Genomic DNA, 21,507 nt, shown 5'->3' on the forward strand with positions numbered 1-21,507 from the left:
ATTAGGTATTTATTTAAAGGAATTTAAAATATTTTAATTTTAACTTGTACTTCTACATTCAATTTGTTTATTTACACAACAAAATTTGTTGAATAATAATTTGACAGCTTTTTCTTTAAATTTATGTACATATTTACCACAAGTTATTTTATTGATTTATTTGTTTTGCTAATATTAACACAGTCAATATTATTTATGATGTTAATAAAAATAAACGATTTCCAGTTTTTTTTTTTAATTTATTTTTAAACAATTTTACCTGTTGTTATTAAAAAAATAATAAATTTTTACTGTGGAAATTTTTAATTTTACGATGGCAAATTTGTAATTTTTTTAAATAACATTTTTTTATAATAAAAAAATAAAAAATAAAATAAATAGCTTTTTAAAATATTAATACTCCGAAAGAAACACAAAATAGTTTATCACTCTAATAACGATTATAATTCATAAAGATAGAAATTTATTGGTACTTCTATTGAAAATTTAAGTAAAAATTAAAAGTTTAAATTTATATTACCAATGAAATAAATTGGAGACCAATAAAATAATAATTACGTATTTATTTAACAAGAATATATATCTAATTTGATTATTAACATTGGACTTCTATAGTTAGTTTATTTATTTAAACTACAAAATATGTTTTGACTAGAAAAATATTTGACAGTTTTTTAAAAATTTATGTACACATTTACCTATTACATAGGTTGTTTTATTGATTTATTTGTTTTCCTAATATTAACATAGTCAATATTATTCCTGATGTTAATAAAAACAATTTCTAGTTTATTTTGCTTTACTAGTTGCCATAGAAGTATAAAATTTTAATGGGTAATTTTACAGTTAATAATAATAAAATTTGAATAGTTTTTTTTTTAAATATCTAAAAAATAATATATATAATTTTTAAAAAAAAATAAACAAACCACTCAATTAAATAAATATTTTTTTAGTTGAACTAAATGAGACATTCTTTTCAAAAGTAAAAATTAACATTGTTTAGGAATTTTATAGAATCAAAAACAATTCTATTATTCTACTATTATTAAAATAATAGATTTTTAATATAATTTTTTTACATATACACATACATACATATAAAATCAACTTAAATAAAAATTTTAATTAATGTGGATGAAACTAATGAAAAAATAATTTATTTTTGTGTTAAAAACCAGTTAAAATTAGTTTTTTTTGATAATAAATATAATTAAATATTAAACATTTTAGGTTACAATTGTAGTACTACGCATTGTGTAATTTACCATTTTTAAATACAATTATTTAACTTAAACTAAAATAAATATTTTTATTTTACTTACACATGAACTTTGAAATTCAACAACATTTGTTCTTTATATATCCACAATGATAAATTAAGAAGTATTTTTAATTGTGACGTAAAGACAATATCAATTATCTTGACGAGCAATATAAAATAATGTTTTCCTTGAAGACTATTTTCTATAAAATTTGAACTTATTAAGTAATTTTAACTAGTAAATATTTGTTTAATATTTTTATAATATTATATATATGTATATATATATATATATATATATATATATATATATATATATATATATATATATATATATATATATTCAAATATTTTGTAATTGAAGAATTAATTGTTTTAACTTAAATTTAAGCAACAATTAATAACATGAAATAAAATCTGACTTACGTAACCAGTATAAACAAAGTATCAATTTATATCTAGAAAAAAATTGAACTGAAGGGAATCATTGTAATCTGTTAAAAGCAATTTACTAAACTATTATCTCAAGCACATTAAACAAAATTAAGCTCTCCAATTAAAAATCGTATTAGCAATAAACTACGCGCACATAAATGTCAATAAACGCTTTCAATTTACGATTTACAGGAATATTAACCAACATTTTCCAGTTTTCCTGAGCAGTTTTACGCATGTGCACTGTCTCAGTAACAATTTATTCGTCTTAGTTACTTCAATGATTTAATTTAATCATTAATCATTGTTGATTCTTCTCCATAATTTACCGTCTGCAATTTTCGTCGAGATTAATTTGCTTTTACATTTAATTGTCTCAATGGACACGTCAATATTGACAATAATTATTATTGTCAGCATTAACCAATCACGAAATGTAAACAGTTTTCCTCTGGGTCGTTTTAGGAATTAATTAGATGGTATTAAAATTCAAAAGTTAGTACTCGTCTATGTTCTGGAATTAATGAAGCAACACGTGTCGAAGAAGAGAAATTAAATTGTGAAACTCAACGAGCATCTCTAATTTAATCGGTATTTCACCAGAGAAAAGCTTTAGGCCTCACTTTTCTTCGTACTAATCATACAACGGCGGAGTTTCTTACCAAAATTAAAAAAAAAAACACTATTAGCACACCTTTAAATTCCGGTCGTACTTATCAAACTGCATTAGTTTTCATAGTCGCAATGGTTTATTCAAAATTGTGAAGGTCAACTATTTAATTAACTTCCCTATCGGCTATTTTCCATCAACGTTTTTATCAAAAATTAAACGATAGCGCTTTTATCGCCATTTTCAAACAACAACCGTTTCCAAGAATAAAACACATCTGGACAGATGTTTGTTTTTAGTGCCATTCATCAAGACGCATCAATTTTATTATCTCGTTGCCGTTCAGCATCACAATTCGATTTCACTTTTCAACCATCTTAATTACTCGTACCACTGACTGATTGAATAAACACGAATACGGCCAACCGTTTTAATGAATTTGTTTATTTTGCGGTGCACAAGAGGCGATTCACGACGAATGACCGACCGGAGTAAACAATCATTTCTAAGCGTCGTTTCGTTTGTCTGTTTTCTAATTAGGTTCAACTGTCTAATTAAGTCAGATCAAATTATTTAATTGTTATCGAATTCTGGATAAATTGGACACTTCCCTTTAATGGAGCACACATGGGAAATTACAGTTACGTATTGTGTGGGTTTTGAATGCTTCATTGATTCCAGGGAAATAGTTCGAGATGATGTTGGGAGTCAAAGGAAGGGTTTATGCTCTGTCATTCAATTAGATGGAACAATTACATCATTGAAATGAAATTAAAGAAGAGTAAGGACTGGATATAGTCTTTGGACTGGATCAAAGAGCATTTTCACTTCAAAAAAGAATAAGTTCATGTTTATTAAATTAATAAAAAAGATACACTAAATGTGTTTTTTTTTCATTTTTTGATTATAAAGTTTAATAAAAAATATTAAAATATATAAATAATAGCTGTGATAATAGAAATTAATCAAGAGTATCTTTTCTTATAAATTTCCCAAAGAATATGAAAAGCTTAATGGTTTTAAAAAATATCCAATGGAGTAAAAAATAGGGAGAGAAAAAGAGGGGAATTCCTCAGAATCTACGGTACTGTAACAATATGGAAAGAAGAAACTTTAGAATAAAATTTTATTTAGATTTTCTTTATTATTGGACGTGTTCTATCTGCTCCCAAATTTTGAACACCTTGTATATGTAATTTATAATTGAATAATTCATAATTATTTAATTTAAATTTAGAATAAGTTACTTAAGTTCAGCCAACTTAAGTTGACTTAGGTTAAAAATATAATATAATTTCTTTAAAACCATCTGTGAAATTTTAAACGATAATTACTACACTCAAAGACTTCATTTCTTAAGAGTATAAAAGTAGATTAAATTTATAAGTGAATAATTAGTAACTATTTAATTTTCATTTAGCCTAGATTATTATAGCTTAGTCTAAGTTAAACTAGATTGGAGTTTTATGTGAAATACAACTTTACATTCTTGGATAAAAAAGTGAAATACCATAATAATATCTCCAAAGGGAGAAATAGACTTTAATGTTATCACATTTAAAGTCAATTTCGCATCTGTCAGCACGTATCAATATTTTAAATTTATCAAGAGGATTCATAAAACACAATTTACTTTTACCCTTTTATTGGTGTTCAATCAGACCATAAAATCAAATTTTTTACTATAATGACACGTAACTTTTAGGACTTTATTGAAAACTGATTATCAAAAGAATTACTTATTAATTTTAATTAACAACATAATTATTAATTTGAACATTAATAAATCAATTTATTTCATTGTCATTAACTTATTCTTATTTAATACTGTTGGTCCATCACAGTCATCTCAATAAAATTCTTCCAATATGAAGGAAAAATGTAAAAGTAATTTAGTATCTATTGAAAAGTTTCAATAAGCTTTTTATATAAAAAACGAATAATAAATGTTTAAGGGTCGATTCCTTCTTATAATTTGTACAGAACGGAATTTCCCTTTCTGTTACATCAATTATATTACTCAAAAGTAGTAATCCCATGAATACATTCAAGTTAAATTAAAAATAAACTTGTTGGACCAAACAATAACCTTTTTGTTAAGATCTTCAAAGGTTTTCGTAAAATGAATACAATTTTATTAATAGATTTGGATGTTTTAACAGCATAATTACTTGATGATGTAATGTGGGAGCATATCCATTCATTTTTATTTTAAAAAATGAAAATAAAACATGACTTAAAAATATATTTTATATTAATTTAAAATATAACATTTCCGAAAATGTACACTTTAACAACATAAAACAGACATGACAAAACAATTATAACTATTGAACACAAACATATGTGGTAAACAACAATCCAAATGTTCAGTTTTGTACTTTATTAAGCCAATTGTGTATTTATTATGCATAAAAGGGCCATCTAACATACAAAAAGATATGCTTCCACCAATTAAACTACGAAATATTATTGCTTTAATTTGCTGAAAGGCTCTTTTATACACAAATAAAAACACGCCTAGAACAGACATACAAATTTGTAAATAAACATTGAATGTCAAAAAATTGTACAAGTATTAAAAAATACAAAGCTGCAAAACTTTTGGAATAAATAATAATTGTCTTTCAATGTGTAAGTGAATTGTTTTATTCATTCTTTTTTGTACCCTTTGATCGCCATGCTGAAATTAGATTCCATGCAAAGTGCATGGAGAAAAGATGCACCTGCAGGGCCAACAATATAAACGTATACCAAAGGAGTCCATATGGGTAACCCTGAAATAAAAACCGCTCCTTAATAAACACAAAAACGTAATATTTCAATAAGGACTTCTCCCACAGGTTTGATTTCAGTTAAAATAAAATAGAAAATCATCTACGAGTCTACTGTTTGTCTTACCAGTACTTTGAGAAGAGAAGAATAAAATTACACCATTAAATTTGATATAAAGTAAGAAAAGTGTGTCTCTCTGACAGTTATTAAAAACTGGGAATATTATTTGTTTCTTGAACGAATGCCAAACATATGTATGTTAATTTGTTGGTTAGCACTAAAACAATAACAACGTGTTGATTTAATTTAGCGTTAAATTAAATTAGTCAATACTGACAAAAATGGCAACAAATCTAGATTTGATGTATTAAAAATTACCACCATATTTTTTTTTGCTACATTTACTATTGATGTTTACAGAACATAAATTATATATATTATTTATACTAGGGTTGTATTTTTTAGCACCAAATTGTAACTTGTCAAAATAATTATACAAAAAGATATATGTAATAAAATATGTCAAAAACAATATAAATAATATAATATATAAATTAAACGTACTAATAAACTGATGTAAAAAAATGTTAGTTAAGAAAGCAGTACATTTTGTTTATGATTCACAACCTCTATTATAAATAAGGCTTGTGGAAAAATAATATTTATCTTTACTTGTTTAATTTATGACTTTTAATTACCTGCCAAAATTGCACATCATCAAGTTCCTCCTCTTCTTCGAATGTGAGGTAAGTCCATACATCAGAGAAGTAATAAATAGTGGCATAGAGAATAGGTAAAAATCCAAACAATACCAGTCCAACCATATAGTTTCTCATGGGTGCTACACGGTTCTTTTTAATTGCATCAAGTCCCAGAAAAGACAATAACAGACTTATGCACCATATGTATTCCCACCATAATGGCTACAAATTTAAAACAATCATTATATGTTGCATATTTGGGTAGATTTTGTGTTACCTGAGGAATGCTAAGTTCTTCAATTTCTAAAATAAATATATCTAATTTGTCTAATATATCAGCAGAGAGCTTTGCTAGCATCGCAAAGAACAGCAGGTAGTGGAAAAATATACAATACTTTAGTCTCGATTTATTTAAAGCACTGAAACAAGTCTTAATTATTATGTATTTTATAGTTTGAAATTTTGGCATTAATTCAAAAGTGTTGGCATAGGGCAATATATAAATTTAAGGTTAAGAAATTTACCTTTTTTGATAATGAGTTGCCACTCGTTGCCTGAAGGCATGGTCCAGTCCGTCTGTACCTGGAGGGGTGTAATGTAACCCCTTCGAAGCCATTTTCAGTTATTTATCATCGAAATTCTTTAAACCTAATTATAAACTCTACGGGGAAACGTCAAGGAAGTAGTTCAATTTTAACGGGTATTTGTCATAGGTGCTGTTGGCCGACGTGTTTCACAACAATTGTGATGTGGCACACCTGACTATTTATTAAATACTCTCAATTAATCACCTTTTATAATTATTCAAGTGTCACTTAAATTGAAACTCCAAATACGTATAATTTTTTAATTTAAATCTGTTCCGTAAAAATAAAATGCTTATATGCAACACGTGTTACGCCACTTCAAACTACCATAGATTTGTTTATAATTTGAAATAAACATTAACTGTTGTTTTTATCGTTAGATAAGATTATTAAGTGGGAAAACAACAGCCAAATAAATTAGTAACTCTTTATTTTAATTATAGTAAATAATTTCTTACATATAAAAGGACCTGAAAGACATTCGTATTTGACAATATTTGATCAAATTACAGAATAATTTAACAATAACACATTTTAAACATCACCTAGAATTACAAATTTACTTATAAACAATGACTTTTTTGGTAAAATGGCTCACTTTGAAACGCGTTCAATTACACTTGAATATTGACTTGAAAGAACCTAATTATGTTCTGTTAGGTGGTTGAATCTCCATTGTTTTACACACCCAACTTGCTATGTCCACATTTTCAGATTCCGCCTTTTTAATCCATGGATGGTTCTATAAAAAACTACAGATTAATATCAGGATTTTAGTTAGTGTTGTTAGTTTTACCATTAGAGTTTTGAGGTCAGCCCTTTCATCAGGATTTTTCCTAAGACACCTATCAACAAAGTCCTTAAAATCATCAGTGAAAATCCCTGATGGCAATTTCGGAGGTGGTTCGTTAACGATGTAATCTAACAATTCGAAAATGGCCATGGGACGAGGCTGACTTTTTGAATGATCCGGCGATTCGTCGTTGCCAGACCCGAAAATTGCGGCTAAAGTTTTGGCGTCGGGCGTTGGAATTGGATACATACCGATGGCCATTTCCACCAGAGACAAACCCAGGGACCATATATCACTTTGCACTGAGTAGTGAGTACCTTGCAACCTTTCCGGCTGAAAATTTTCATTATGAAACATTGAAATACTGAAATGAAGTAAAAACTTACAGACATGTAACTTCTGGTGCCCACAAATGAGTTCGCCATGGAATCAATAAGCTGTCCAGACACTCCAAAATCACAAATCTTAATTTCCCCACTGCTGTTAACCAAAATGTTGCTCGGCTTTACATCCCTGTGCATGATGGCGTGTTTATCTCTTAAGTAACTAAGTCCCTTGAGAACAGCTGAGGTGATTTTACCGAGTATATTTTCAGGTATCCTACCAGCCTTTTTTAGTATTAAATCTAGAGAGCCTGCATCCATGTACTCCATGCAAATACTGATTTCCCCATCACTGTGGAAGGCCCCATAAAAGCCGACGATGTGGGCGAAATTACATTTGTGTAGAACTTTAAGTTCGCGAATGATTTGTTTTTTGATCGGCGGCTTTACTTCTAAATGAATCAATTTTCTGGCTAGTATTAAACCACTGGATTTGTGCCTGACTTTGGTTACAACACCTCCATTGCCTGAACCAAGTTCACCTAGTTTTTCGAAGTCATCGTCGGTTAAATCACCGCCGATTTTCTCCTTTTCCCAGAGGAAGACCTCTATTCGCCTACGTTGCGTGTCGTCCATGTCCAGCTCCTCCAAGTGGGCAGTCAAGTGCTCGATGTTGGTGCCCATCACTAAATTGCCAGACCTACAACAATAATTAGTTAATCTGTTGGTTGTGAATTAATTGTTTATCTTACTGCGACGTTTGATCTTGATACGACGGATTCGTTGGGGTCACAGTCGGTGTTTGATCAATCGAACCCGGCGGTAGGGTTAAGTTTAATTTGTTCTTCGACATCTTACTCATTTATAACAGATTTCTTGCAACACTATTCGATATTATCATAACTGCGGACCGGCCGCTCGAAAATTTGACCTCACTCCGTCAACTTCGTCTCGAGTTTGCAACCGGTGGTTGTTTTGACAATCACAACCTAAAGGGAAAACGTCAGAAATGACACATTTCTGCCTTCGTACCGGCCGTCAATTTTAACGTTCAACGGCAAACACGAATTAATTAAATGGCACGGTATCTTTCATTCACGAACGCGACGCATTTGAAAAACCGAAAACGGTGCGGGCGGGCTAATAAAATCAACTGCGCCAAAAATCAATGACCCACCCACTATAATTTAATTAAGTTTGTATGCAACCAGTGTGGCCGCACGGCAAACCAATTTTATGTGGACTGGTTATCTTCGTTAGACGCGTTCGGCTGCTTTGGACTCGGTACGATTCGGTTTCTGAATCGGAACGAACTGTTCTATACCGTCATGTTTATGTTGGCCACGAAGTAAACAAGTGTTTTGTCTTTTCTTATAAAACTACATAAACTTGAACATTGTTGTTTATATATAATTGAAATTAATACGTAATATACAATATTTAGTTGGCAAAAAATCAAAATAATATTAATTAATATTTAATATTTGGTATTTAAATAATCGTTTTAAATATTACTGTATAACAATTTCAACAACACACGAAGAATAGTTTTATTTCATATAATTATTGAAACGAAGTTTTATTCTAGTAATACAAAAATCACCAAATAATGTCCACCGCAAATCTTATTTAATATGTTTTACGGCTAAATATAAAACTAATATCCAAAAATTACATAAAGATCCGCGGTCAAGTCGCGTTTCCTATCGGTAACCGAAACGAGCCGAACGTAGTAAATGAAAAGGAACCCTCCAAATCAGATTGGACTCCAGAAAGTCGGTTTGCCAAATGGCCACACTGTATGCAACCACCAATACGCGCACATTTATTGTTGTTATTGTTAATGTCGATTGATTGCTTAATGAAGCTAAGATTGTTTATTTATGTTATTCGAGTTTGTGAAATGATGCAGATAAGAGATTTGACTTAGACGGAATTGTTTAACATTACGGACGTTTCCCACCTGTTGTTTTTGCATTGAACTTAGTGGGACGTGTTTTTGGGTGTTGTTAAAAAATGTCGTCAAAAAATTTAAAGTTGCACATCAAAACTGTACCGGAGGCTTCGGTTTAATTCCACTATCAGTTGCGGCTTCGCATTTACTCAAGGATGACCTTCCTTTAGTGCTAACAGATGCCCAAATTAAGTCGTAGCTAAAATATCGCATGTACGCAGTATTTTATTGCGCATTCTTTAAAAAAAAAAGTCGGACCTACAGGGGGAATATCCGCTGGAAGGACTGGCAACAGCGCAGAGCGCGACACACTTTGTCGAGTGGTGGAGACTCCGCTGCGAGCACGTTTGATGGCACCAAAACAATTGGATTTTCAATTGTCCGTTCATGTGTTTATTTGACAGGTTGTCCGAAGGTTTTTGTTGTGAGCGTGTTTTTAACGATACGGCGCTGAGAATGTGTGACATGTTAAGAATGGGGACCGACTCGCCAACTTTTCCGGACGAGTTTTCCGAAAATGTACCAGTCAACATTTCCGAACAGGACATCAAAGACTTGCTGGTTTACTTCGAGAAGAACGAGTACGAAGCTGCGTCCGAATCCGTGGAGGTAAATTAATTTGGTCACATTTTTTTTTCGGTCTCAGGTGGATTGAAACTACGTTGTTTTTTTTATAGAGTTCGCAGATTATGAAATGCGCTCTGGAACTGCTGAAGAGGGACTATAAATTTATGGTGTTGAATAACAAGAATGGTAACATTTGCCCCACATATCCGAGTCATCTGCCAATCATCACAGAGGACAAGAATGTGGATGACTACAATGACACCTACTCATTCACCGCTGAAGAACTGTACACAATGTTCTTAAAGTCAAAAGATGCCAGGTATGTTCATTTATATATGTTAGTTAAAATCAGTTATAAAAACTCAAAAAAAAAAAAAATTAATTAAAGCTAAAAAACATGCATGAAATCTCCCTCTGCTAAAATTACATTTGTTTTACAACTTATTGCATAAATTGTTATTACCTTGTTTATGGATTAGCAATTGTATTATGTTATCTTCATAATATTTAATAAATATTATCTGGCATTTTTATAAACTTATCACATGTCCCTTGTTTTTATCTGTTTTATAAAATTTTCATAAATGCGTGTTTTTAATTAATTTTATATTTATATTTATATCGCCGATTAATGATTAAATAATTATGGTGCATCAATATGTTGATGTTTTTTAATGATAATGTGTTTTATGGCCTCAAAAACCATAAATTTGAACTGTTTACTTTTAAATAATTAATTAAGTTTGAAACATCAAAATTAGGTATCTAGGACAAGGTATTTAAAATAGAATTTAAAAACACTTAAAATTGTTATGTTCACTTATTACCATTTCAATATTTTAAATTTGTTCAGAAACCAACCTTTTAAATTATAAACCTATCAGAATTTAAAAAAATATTTGCCCATATTTTTTATATTGTTTTTATTGTACAAACATATTCTTCAGTATTTTAAATGAAATAAAGTAAAATTAGTATAACAAAATTTAATAAAATCTTGATTATAATCGTATTAGAAATTAAAAAGGTAAAAAAATATTTTAATGTCCCTATTTTTAATGTTATTTTTATGATACATAAACATTTTTCAGTATTTTGAATAAAATAAAAAAAAAATGTATATCAATCAATGAAAATATATAATGAAGAATGTCTATTTAAACTATATTTATTTTTAATTATATTAGTATAATTTTTACAGAAATTGATTTTAGCATTGCAATTAAAATAAGTTGTTAACATTTCGTGCCTATCATATCTTTTATATCTTAAATTTATCACAGAATAGAATGTCTGATAAATAATAATTATATCAAAATCTAAATACGCAAAAAAATATTTTCATGTTTTTGTGGTACAGAAATATTTATTCTTTAGTATTTTAAATTAACTAAAAAAGTGTAGGATAAGAGAATTTAATGAAAACATGATTAATTTCTTTTTTTGTTTAAAATTTTAGTTATAAAATTCAAGAATATTTACTAATATCATTAATGTAACAGTTAGAGTCAAATTAGATTTTCTGATAAGTTATTATCATATCAAAATCTCAAAAAACAACAATATTTTAATGTCCATATTTTGTAATTATGTTATTTTTAATGTGTTTCAGTATTTAAAATAAAATAAAATAAAAAAGTGTAGTATAACAATCAATACAAAAATATCAGAATATATGTAAACTATATTTATTTTTAATTTTGATTTTCACAGAAACTGAGTTTTCTAATAGTTTATAATCATGTTAAAATCTTTTTTTATGTTTATATTTTAATATTGTTTTTATGATACATAAATATTTTTCCGTATTTTGAATAAAATAAGTAAGTGTAGTACAAGAATCAACATAAATAAGTCACCAAAAAACTATGTATATCAAAATCTAAAAAAGTAGAAAATTATATTAATGTTATTTTAATTAAATTTATATTTTTACATGAATATTTTTCAGTTCTCTAAAGAAAATAAAAAAAAATATATATAGAATTTAATATAGAAGAAAAACAAAATAAATAAATCGCTGTTTAAAAATGTTTCATTCAGAAACTGAATTTAAAATAACCTATGAGAATATTTTTGCTAAAAGTAATATTAATTGTAGTAAATTATTAAAGTATTAACAGTAATATTTGCCTAGAATTTAAACAAACCTTGACCACTTTTATCAAATAATTCTTACCATATATATATATATATATATATATAGATAAAAATAAAAATATAATTAATATATGATCATATTAATTTATATTATAATTAATTAAAGTTGGAAAAATTTGTCCTCACTGTTATATAAATTTAAGCAATTACCAGAATTATATTTAAAAAATAAGCAAGTCAACACTGATTTATTCTGTTTGTTTACAGTGTAATTGATTTCATTAAAATTATGTAATGCATACGTTTTAAAAAACATCTGTTTATCATATTGTTATCAATTCCTTGTAGAAAGATACACTACTAATACGTCAATTAAATTGTTAGCAGTATGTTAAAATAGTTGATAAAGTACAAAATACTGTATGGTATATCTTTTTTTACTGCTTATGATATTTTCTATCATGAGTTGAGGGAGGCCATTGTTTTCAGCTGGAAATAATATCAATTTGTCATATTGTTATCATAATATTAAAGAAAATATTGATCATTGTATCACATCATTTTTAATAAGACAATTAGTAATGCTTTAAAATATTTTTATTGTTACGTGCTTAATTCAAATATTAAATGCAATCTTTAGCTTAATAGAAGTCATTGTAATACAAATTTCCTCTATTAAATTAGTCATATTTTTCGAAATACAGTGGTGGTCATTATTAGCAATTTTATTTAATGTGAAGTGCCAATATAATTATTATAAAAACTACTATATTCGTATTCTATAAACTCTTAGCCACCTCTTCTTGTTTCTCTCGGTCTTGATAACGTTGAATTATAATTTCCCTTGCAGTTTCACTTCAACCAATAATTAAGTAATTATAATTCTAATTAATCAATTATTTACTACCGATATTTTGGTAATTTAAATTCACAGAGAGCAATGAAAGACCATAAAGTAAAAAGTTGATGCTGTAATTTTGTTCATTGAAAAATAAAAAATAAAAATGTATTAGATTGACCAGTACAGCTCATATTTTTGATACATTTTATTATATTCTTGGTTGTAATAAGATTATACGATTGCTTTTATTTTCAGTGAATAAATGCCAGTCAATTCTTTTTAACAAAGAAAACCATTTAATGAGATTCAATTAAAAACACTGTGCCAGGCATTGTCAAATCCAGACAAAACGATACACTTTTTTTACTTTAATTACGGTTTCTTAATTAAATTGTCATTCATAATTATTATTGCGTTTAAAATGTATATAATTAAATACAAGTCACATTGAATTTTCAGGTGTCGCAACCGCACGGTGATGCCGGTGATCTTCTACAAGAACAGATACGTGTGCCGGTCGGCGACGATTTCATGCGGTTGCGAGATGTTTCTGAAGCGGGGCTTCAGCTTCTTCTACAGGTTGTTCGGCTACGAAGCCGAGGACGCCGTGTGTCGTGGTGCCTGTTGCGACAGTGACCTAACGGAATCGGAACGACTGAAAATCGAACCGCCGGTCGTGAATAACGACGTTGTGCCGGACAACGAGGACGAACAAGTCGAGAGTTTCTTTAACTCGCACAATACTTTGCGTGGCGCGGACATTAGGGTCCTTAAGAGGTTCAAAGTTAAGGGGATTGTCGATCTGATGGTCGAGAAGAAGAAATGCAAATACGGACTTAAGTAAGTTGGGTGTTGAGGTGACTTGTTGTTTTCTTTTTTTTAATTTGGAATGCAGTTATGTGAGGTTGTTTGTATTATCATCAGTTGGCGGATATTGATTTCAATGTCAAATTAAACATTCGTGACATAACATGCGGAATACAAAAGGAACGTTTTTTTAAATACCTGTTGGGTTGCTTGTTGCTTAATGTTAAAACAAATGTAAGGATATACATTTCCCTCTTTTGTAGTCACATTTTTATATATTAAAAATGTAATATTTTTGAAGGAAGTTAATTAAACTGGGAATCAATATTTACTGTACTTAACTATTTATTTTTAATTTAATTAATTTAGTTTTTACAGAAGCTGAATTTACTAGAAACATCAGTAATTACGTATCCATGACAAGTTTTTCATTTAGAGGCCAAAATAAAATGCAACAGACTTTTGTTGCTTCTTTCGTATTGTTAAAACACTTCTGTTTTAGAATAACAATGATCTTTAACAATGTTTGCATATTAAGTATGCGATGTTTTCATTAAAATTAAGTATGTACGTACTCATTTTGAAGGATGCCATTCAATTGTTATCATTCTTATCTTATCTTAAAAATCTAGTTATAAATAAAGATGTTACAGAGGTGTAATTTCTAACATTTTCTTATTCTTTATAAGTTTGGAAAAAAGGAATTTAAAATAATATTATTGGAGCTAAATTTTGCCAGACTGTTTTCAGGTGATACATAAAATTATTAATTTAAATAATAGTCTGTAAACTACATAAAATAAATGTATTTATAATAATTTTTCCTTATCAAGTGGCTCCACAGTTATATTTTCTAAATTAAGAGTTCCTCAGCATATGGCAAAGACCAACAGCAAATGATGTGTTAGTAACATGTATGGATTTATTTAAAAATTGCTTTTTGTTATCGAGTTTTCTTCAATTTACATATACAATCAAGTAGTTAGCCTCATTTTAAATGTACTGTGGTAGAGGTCATAATTACAGCAATATATACAAATATATTATAAATATGAGCTGAATTGATGCAGGTGATTAATATAATTTAATTTTTTAGAAAAACTGTACGATTTTAGTTTTTTTTTTCATATACAGTCGTAGCTAGACGAATAGCACACACTATTATTTATTTTATTTATTGTTAATTAGGAAATGTATATCTCTAATTGAATGAAATCGAAATATTTTATATTTTATTTAAAATAATTACACTATATAACTTCTATAATTATTCATTTTATATCCAAATCAAAATAATTTCTATTTAAATGAAATCTTAAGAATAAAGTGTTACCATTAAGAGTATTGTTAAATAGTGGCACATAACGTACATGTGCAATAGCACATTGATACAGTATTGAAATGGTTTTATGTACTTATTGGGCAAATTTTGAATTAAATCCTACGAAATATCTTAAATAATGTTTAATTTTAAATTTTCTAACTCCTGAACACTGTGAACGAATGAAACACCCACAAAACAGGAAAAATATGTATAAATTCATTGTTGATTAAATTTTTTTTTCAGGATTTCATCGTCAGAAAAAGTCGACAGAGAGAACAGATACTTACAGTTTAAAATAATCGGCCTGCCATACCCTGGCTGTGAACACTTCAGCAAATTCACCGAGAATGGCTTCGAAGCTAGAGACCTGACATTTTGCTGGGACCCCACATTCTGTGATGCCAACTTAATATTGCCGGGTTCACCGCCAATCGAGACCACATTGGAGAACGAGGCCTTCCGCCATTGGGACACGGTGACCCTCACGCAAAATTACCTGAAATATATACTCAATTATTTAGAGGTACCACTTGGGTTGGACTCGATTAAAATAACACTTTGTTAACTGTTGTTTTTGTTTTTAGAAAAGCGATGACAGTATATTAGTGCACTGCATCAGCGGTTGGGACAGGACTCCGCTGTTCATTTCGCTGATAAGACTGAGTTTATGGGCCGACGGCCTGATCCACCAGAATCTCGACGAGTATCAGATATTATACTTTTGTATAGCGTTCGATTGGTTCCTGTTTTCCCATCGGCTCAAGACCAGGATATCGAAAAAGGAGGAGATATTCTTTTTCTGCTTTTACATGCTCAAATTCATCGAGGACGATGAGTACAGCTTGGCATCCCTAAACACCTCGGGCAGTGAAGACGAATCCAACGGGTATGGTTTAATAGCATAACTAAAGCGTCCAAGTTTTAATTGTGTTGTTCAGCAGGAATCCATCAGGAAGCTCGTTATTGGATGTGGGATCAAACCAAGGGAGGAAATCGTTGTCGCCACCCTCGCGGAAGAGTCCAGTGCAAAGGACGTCTCCCATTAATGTACCAGATTCGGTTTCTGGTAACAGCAACAACGATTGGCAACTCATAACTGAAACTGGATCGTATTCATCGCAAGACTTGAACTTGAATCCGCATTCCGCCACGTCGCCGTCCAGGGAGGGATCGTTGTCGCCGGCTCGGCACATCGGAAAAAGACAGCCTTTAACGAGGTAACTATTTAAAACGTTCGCACAGGACTTGTTGTTAATGCTTATGTATTTCAGGCGCAGCAGGCTTCAGAGGGTTCGGAAAATCTTCTATAAGACCTATCACAAGACAATTGGCCACACAACCGTTGGCTACACGAAACAATCGTTCATGTCTGGTATTGTCAGAAGAATAACCGGTTATTAATAATAATCCTTTTTAATTTTATTGACTGATTAGTGTAAGGATTTTTGTATGTAGTCAATAGTTAATTTATTTTTGTTAAAATTTTTAATGTGTTCAAATCTTAAAATTACAACCAAAGCCAAATAGTGTTCCTTTATATTTATAAAGCCATATCGACTGTGACTGATAGATTTATATTTTTGTATTTATTTGTCGATATCAAAAATATACTTACAGATTCGCGTTTTATAAATTTAAAGGTTAAATTTTCCATGTTGTGAACTGCCAAATCAATTACATCATTTGTAAAAAGACTTTTAACAGTTACATAATAGTAATTTTATTAAATCACTATCGGAAACGCATATTTATTGATACGTGTTTTCGTTAGTGCTTGTAATTGGTGGAAAACTGGAAACATTTACTATTCTGGGACGCATATTTACAAGACCTTTTGTTAACACTTCAAATGTTCCCAACTCATTTCTGCCAATAGAATCAGGTGTTTAGTAGGTTCACTCTAATCACTACAATTTTAACAAAGCTTCCATGGAAGCTCCTATGAAATTAAAGAGGACTTTAAATATCCATTTGTTCTTCCGATTACAGATGTCATACTAAATAACTTTGGACAAGTACACTGGATAACTAACTAACTGTATTGACAATACACGAACGTATAATTATTTATTAATTTTATTCCAATTGTTTTGATGCTATTTCAAACATGCTTTAGCCTACTAAACTCCTACTTTTTTACAGTATTTTTGTATCAAACGTTACATGTAATTGACTTTCACAAGACTTATAATTCACATTGAATTTTTAATAGTTATATTGTTAAATCTGGTGGATAATTGCTCATAAAGTCTATTTAAGAGTACATATATAACATACATGGCTCATTCTAAATGTACATTGTAAGTGTTCCTATAAATTCAAAGATGTTATAAACTCCATCAGTGACTAAATGAATGAAAAATGTGTGTTTCACGTTGCAGTACTAGAAAATTTGCAATAAATTGACAATACTGGCAAATCAGAGACTTTAATAATCTATTTCCACAAATGCATTTAATTTTTAACATGATGTGATGTGTGAGTTGTTTACTTGTGAGCCAATTGTTGAGATTTAAAAGAAGTTAGCTTCGTCTGACTATTTTTATTCCACTATTAAATTTTAACCCATCAGATGTTGCTAATGTTGAGTGATAGTATGCTTTAAGATATTATTATTGTGATTTATTGTGTGTTTATTTATATTGTGCAAAAAAAAAACATTGGGGGCCATGGAAAGCAAGTGTTCTTCGAGGCTGAGTTTGCGATGCTTGTGTTCCATGGTTCCTTAATAAACCATATTAGCGGCGAAGTCGACGATTACATGTTAAAAACTGTGTTATTTTTAATTGTGACGAATAAATGTTATTTATTCGTATTAAATGGCTTAATTTATATGTAAAAAAAGTAATTGGATTGTCATTTCAAAGAAAAAATTGGAAATTGAAATAAATTTTATATTTGTACTTATTGTTTTTATTTAACCCCAACCAACACTTCATGGTATTTAAAAACAGCATTAAAGTACTGTACAAAACGGTTTGCTGAATGGAATATATTTTTACTTCAATACAACTTCAAAATAAAATAAAGAGATACTCTAAAGATATAGATTAATTGTAGCATATTTATTTAATAATATGACGTCTAAACTCAGTATTTTGTGATAAGACAAACGAATGTTTTCATGGAAGCTTCTTTGAATTGAAATTAAAGAAGACATTGAAATAGCCTTTCCTTCTTCCGGCTGCAAATGCAATTAATGTCGTAATAAATAACTTTGGACAATTACACTGAGTGACTAACTGTATTGACAACACACGAACCTATAATTACTAATTGATAAAATACTTTTTAATATGTTTCTAATTGTTTTAACGTTTTAGTCTCTAAATTCCTAAGTTACTAAAGTATTTCTGAGTCAAATATCATTTCTAATTAACTTTCGCAAGACTAACATAAATATTTATAAAAATGGCGGATAATTATTCCTAAAATCTCTTTAGGAGTTCATACATATGTAACATGGTCCATTCAAAATATATAAATTGAAATAAATTTTATATTTGTATTTATTAACTTTATTTAAACCCAACAACACTTCATGGTAATTAAATACAGTATTAAAATACTATAAAAAATTGTTATCAGAATGAAATTTAAAAATATACAACAATACAAATGTTAATACACTCCATTGATAACGAGATAATTAAACACAACGTCAAAATAAATAAAATATTATTTAAAGATATAAATTGTCGCAGCATATTTATTTAATAATGTGTAAACCAAACACAGGATTTTTGTGCTTCCAAGGAAGCTTCTTTGAATTGAAATTAAAGAATACATTTAAATATCCATTTGTTCTTCCGCTTAGAAATGTCACTAATGTCATAATAAATAACTTTAGACAATTGCCCGAACAGTATTGACAATGCACGTACTTACATGTAATTATTAATCGATGAAAAAATATTTTAAATTACAAATTATTTAATATGTATGTGACTCACCTGTTATCACCACTTATTCATTAGAAGTTTACGGTGAACGAAAAAAGGTATTGATTTGAAATTTTTATAGAAACTATAACATGACTTCAACTACTTTTATAATTTATTTTGAACAAAATTTCGTTTCCGGTTTCGCCGGAAGCGGCATCAACTTTGTTATTTTCAATGGAACACGCTGTATATTTTTATATTTTTAAATTTTACATGTTATTGCAAATAAAATGACTATATCTCGTCCTATACCTAAATCCAATAGTTTTTGAGTTATTAATTTTTTTTCAAAAATTTTGACAGATTGATGGCCTCTCTGTAAAGGCACCAATTTTGATGCTGGAAACTTCATTTTTGACATTCACATTAACCAAGGATCATTCTATAAGGAGCCATACTCAGTATTTCCAAATATTATACAGGGTGTTCGTTATTTACGTTTAATGTTGTGCTTCTCAAAACATCAATAACTTTATTATTTTCAATGTAACACCATGTATGTTTTAACATAATTAAATTGAATATTAAAAAACCTTTCGAAAGATATAAATAGTCTTTATTTATAAAATGATTATTAACTGAGATAACTGAGACTGCCATTATCAGTACACAAGGAAAATCAGTGTTATTTTTATATTTTTGTTAAAATCTCTGTTAATATTCATTTTTTGTATAGACAATCCTTATATCAATCGAAAGATTTTTTAATATATAATTGAATTATGGTAAAATAAAGATAAGGTTTTGTTGAAAATAACAAAGTTATTAATTTTTGAAAATGTACACAATTAGAGACAAATACCAAACACCCTATATAAAATTTTGAGAGCATTAAAAATGGCTCTTTATAGAATGGACTTTGTTTAACGTGTGTGGTAAAAATAATCTTTCCAACACCAAAATTGGTGGCTTTTCAGACGTTTTATTTAGACCATCAATCTGTTAAAAATGTTTGGAATAAAGTTAATAACTCAAAAACTATACGGTTTAGGTATAGGACATGGTATAGTCATTTTATTTGTAATTACATGTAGTTTTAAAATTTAAAAAAATATACAGGGTGTTCCATTAAAAATAATAAAGTTGATGTCACTTCCGGTGAAACCGGAAATTAAAATTTATTCAAAACTAATTGGAAAAGTAATTGAAGTCAACTTATAATTGCTATAAAAATTTAAAATCATTTTTCCGTTATCCATAAGCTCACAAACAATGAGTGAATATGTCTATTGGAAAAGCTTTGATCTTACTGAATTTTGAGAGAGACATCATACATGACATAGACAGTAAAAAAATTCTCACTTCGAAGCAAATTTGCAGAGTTTTTCTGTCTCTGTTGTGCATAATATCTCACTCAAAATTCAGTCGGATCAAACGATTTTCGATTGGTATATATTAAATAATTTTAGCCCAACAAATATTGTTTATGTTGAGTGATAATAACTTCAAATTAAAATTAATATAATTTATCATAACATAATTAATAATATGTGGTTTAAGTCAGTTTTCTTTTTAGATAATTTAATCAGCTCACATTTTAATGTTTATAAATAGTTAAAATATTAACGTACACAATTTTCGGTTACTGAAAACTATAAATTTATTTTTAAATTTTGGCGGATTCGCCATAATCTACATTAAATTCAATATTTTGATTTAATTAAATTTATAAAATAATAGTATTATCCACATTAATAATAAATACCTCGATTAATTATGTAAAACTAATTGAAATTAAATGCGAAAATAAATTTGATTTTGTTTAATCTCTTTATTACCATACTTGCATTGTCAATGTACCGACGTAATTACTATTATAGTACAACGTGAATTTATAAACATTTGCCTTTAAAATTAACAGATTAAACAATCCGTTCAGACCCACACATCAGCTATTATTTATTTGGCAAACATTAAAACCAGTTTGGTGTTGTTTAAAACTAAGCCATCTAATATGTGTGGTCTAAAGTACATTTTTTTAATTAGGTTGATCTTTAACAAAATTGAATATTATTATTTGTTTGAATAAAATGTGGAATAATCAATGAATAATCCCGCTAGACTTTATTGTTGCCTTGTTGTTAGATCACCCTGAATAATGTTATCTATTTACTCATTTTATCCAGAGAAACAGATATGCAGACAGAATAAGTCACCAGAATTTCCTGATAAGATACAACAGAAAGAATCCCGATCAATTTATGAACAGGATATTGACTCAACGGGTCATAAAATTTACACTGAGAGCACCTAAACCTAAACCAACTAGTAGTAAATTTTTTAACAAATTTAAGGTCCATTGTTTCCGTTTCTAATCATTAAATTAGACGAATCAAATTCCATTTGCGGACAGGAAAATGGTGTTGCGTTTGGTACGAGCACAGTTAGAAATTCGTATTTGGTACGCGGCCACGAAGAAAATTTTTTGGGCACGGTGCTAACGGGAACTCCGAGTGTCGCCGGTTCGGTCGCGGTGCGACCG

General features: G+C 28.9%; 3 protein-coding genes across 4 annotated transcripts; 1 reads left to right on the forward strand and 2 right to left on the reverse strand.

Moving 5' to 3' along the window:
* Nucleotides 1–4,545: 4,545 nt before the first annotated feature.
* On the reverse strand, nucleotides 4,546–6,551 carry LOC109595063 (protein jagunal). The gene is made up of 4 exons (XM_020010341.2): nucleotides 6,310–6,551; nucleotides 6,063–6,204; nucleotides 5,783–6,007; nucleotides 4,546–5,086 (listed from the first exon to the last, which is right to left on the reverse strand). The coding sequence occupies exons 1-4, from the start codon at nucleotides 6,399–6,401 to the stop codon at nucleotides 4,958–4,960; spliced, it is 588 nt and encodes a 195-aa protein (XP_019865900.1). The 5' UTR covers nucleotides 6,402–6,551; the 3' UTR covers nucleotides 4,546–4,957.
* A 236-nt stretch (nucleotides 6,552–6,787) lies between these two features.
* LOC109595060 (dual specificity mitogen-activated protein kinase kinase dSOR1) lies at nucleotides 6,788–8,663 on the reverse strand. Its single transcript, XM_020010338.2, has 4 exons — nucleotides 8,241–8,663; nucleotides 7,552–8,188; nucleotides 7,169–7,498; nucleotides 6,788–7,114 (listed from the first exon to the last, which is right to left on the reverse strand). The coding sequence occupies exons 1-4, from the start codon at nucleotides 8,348–8,350 to the stop codon at nucleotides 7,019–7,021; spliced, it is 1,173 nt and encodes a 390-aa protein (XP_019865897.1). The 5' UTR covers nucleotides 8,351–8,663; the 3' UTR covers nucleotides 6,788–7,018.
* Nucleotides 8,664–9,389: 726 nt separating this feature from the next.
* LOC109595052 (myotubularin-related protein 14) lies at nucleotides 9,390–17,984 on the forward strand. Of its 2 annotated transcripts, none has more exons than XM_049970617.1 (7): nucleotides 9,390–10,051; nucleotides 10,120–10,328; nucleotides 13,410–13,790; nucleotides 15,325–15,604; nucleotides 15,666–15,967; nucleotides 16,020–16,298; nucleotides 16,353–17,984. In XM_049970617.1, exons 1-7 carry the CDS (start codon nucleotides 9,830–9,832, stop codon nucleotides 16,480–16,482), a joined length of 1,803 nt encoding a protein of 600 aa, XP_049826574.1. In that variant the 5' UTR covers nucleotides 9,390–9,829; the 3' UTR covers nucleotides 16,483–17,984. The 2 variants fall into 2 exon arrangements, with proteins under 2 accessions (XP_049826574.1, XP_049826575.1); XM_049970618.1 differs by having other exon boundaries at nucleotides 9,402–10,051; nucleotides 16,023–16,298.
* The last annotated feature ends 3,523 nt before the right edge of the window (nucleotides 17,985–21,507 follow it).

This window comes from Aethina tumida, chromosome 1, assembly GCF_024364675.1.
Source record: "Aethina tumida isolate Nest 87 chromosome 1, icAetTumi1.1, whole genome shotgun sequence".
Classification (NCBI taxonomy): domain Eukaryota; kingdom Metazoa; phylum Arthropoda; class Insecta; order Coleoptera; family Nitidulidae; genus Aethina; species Aethina tumida.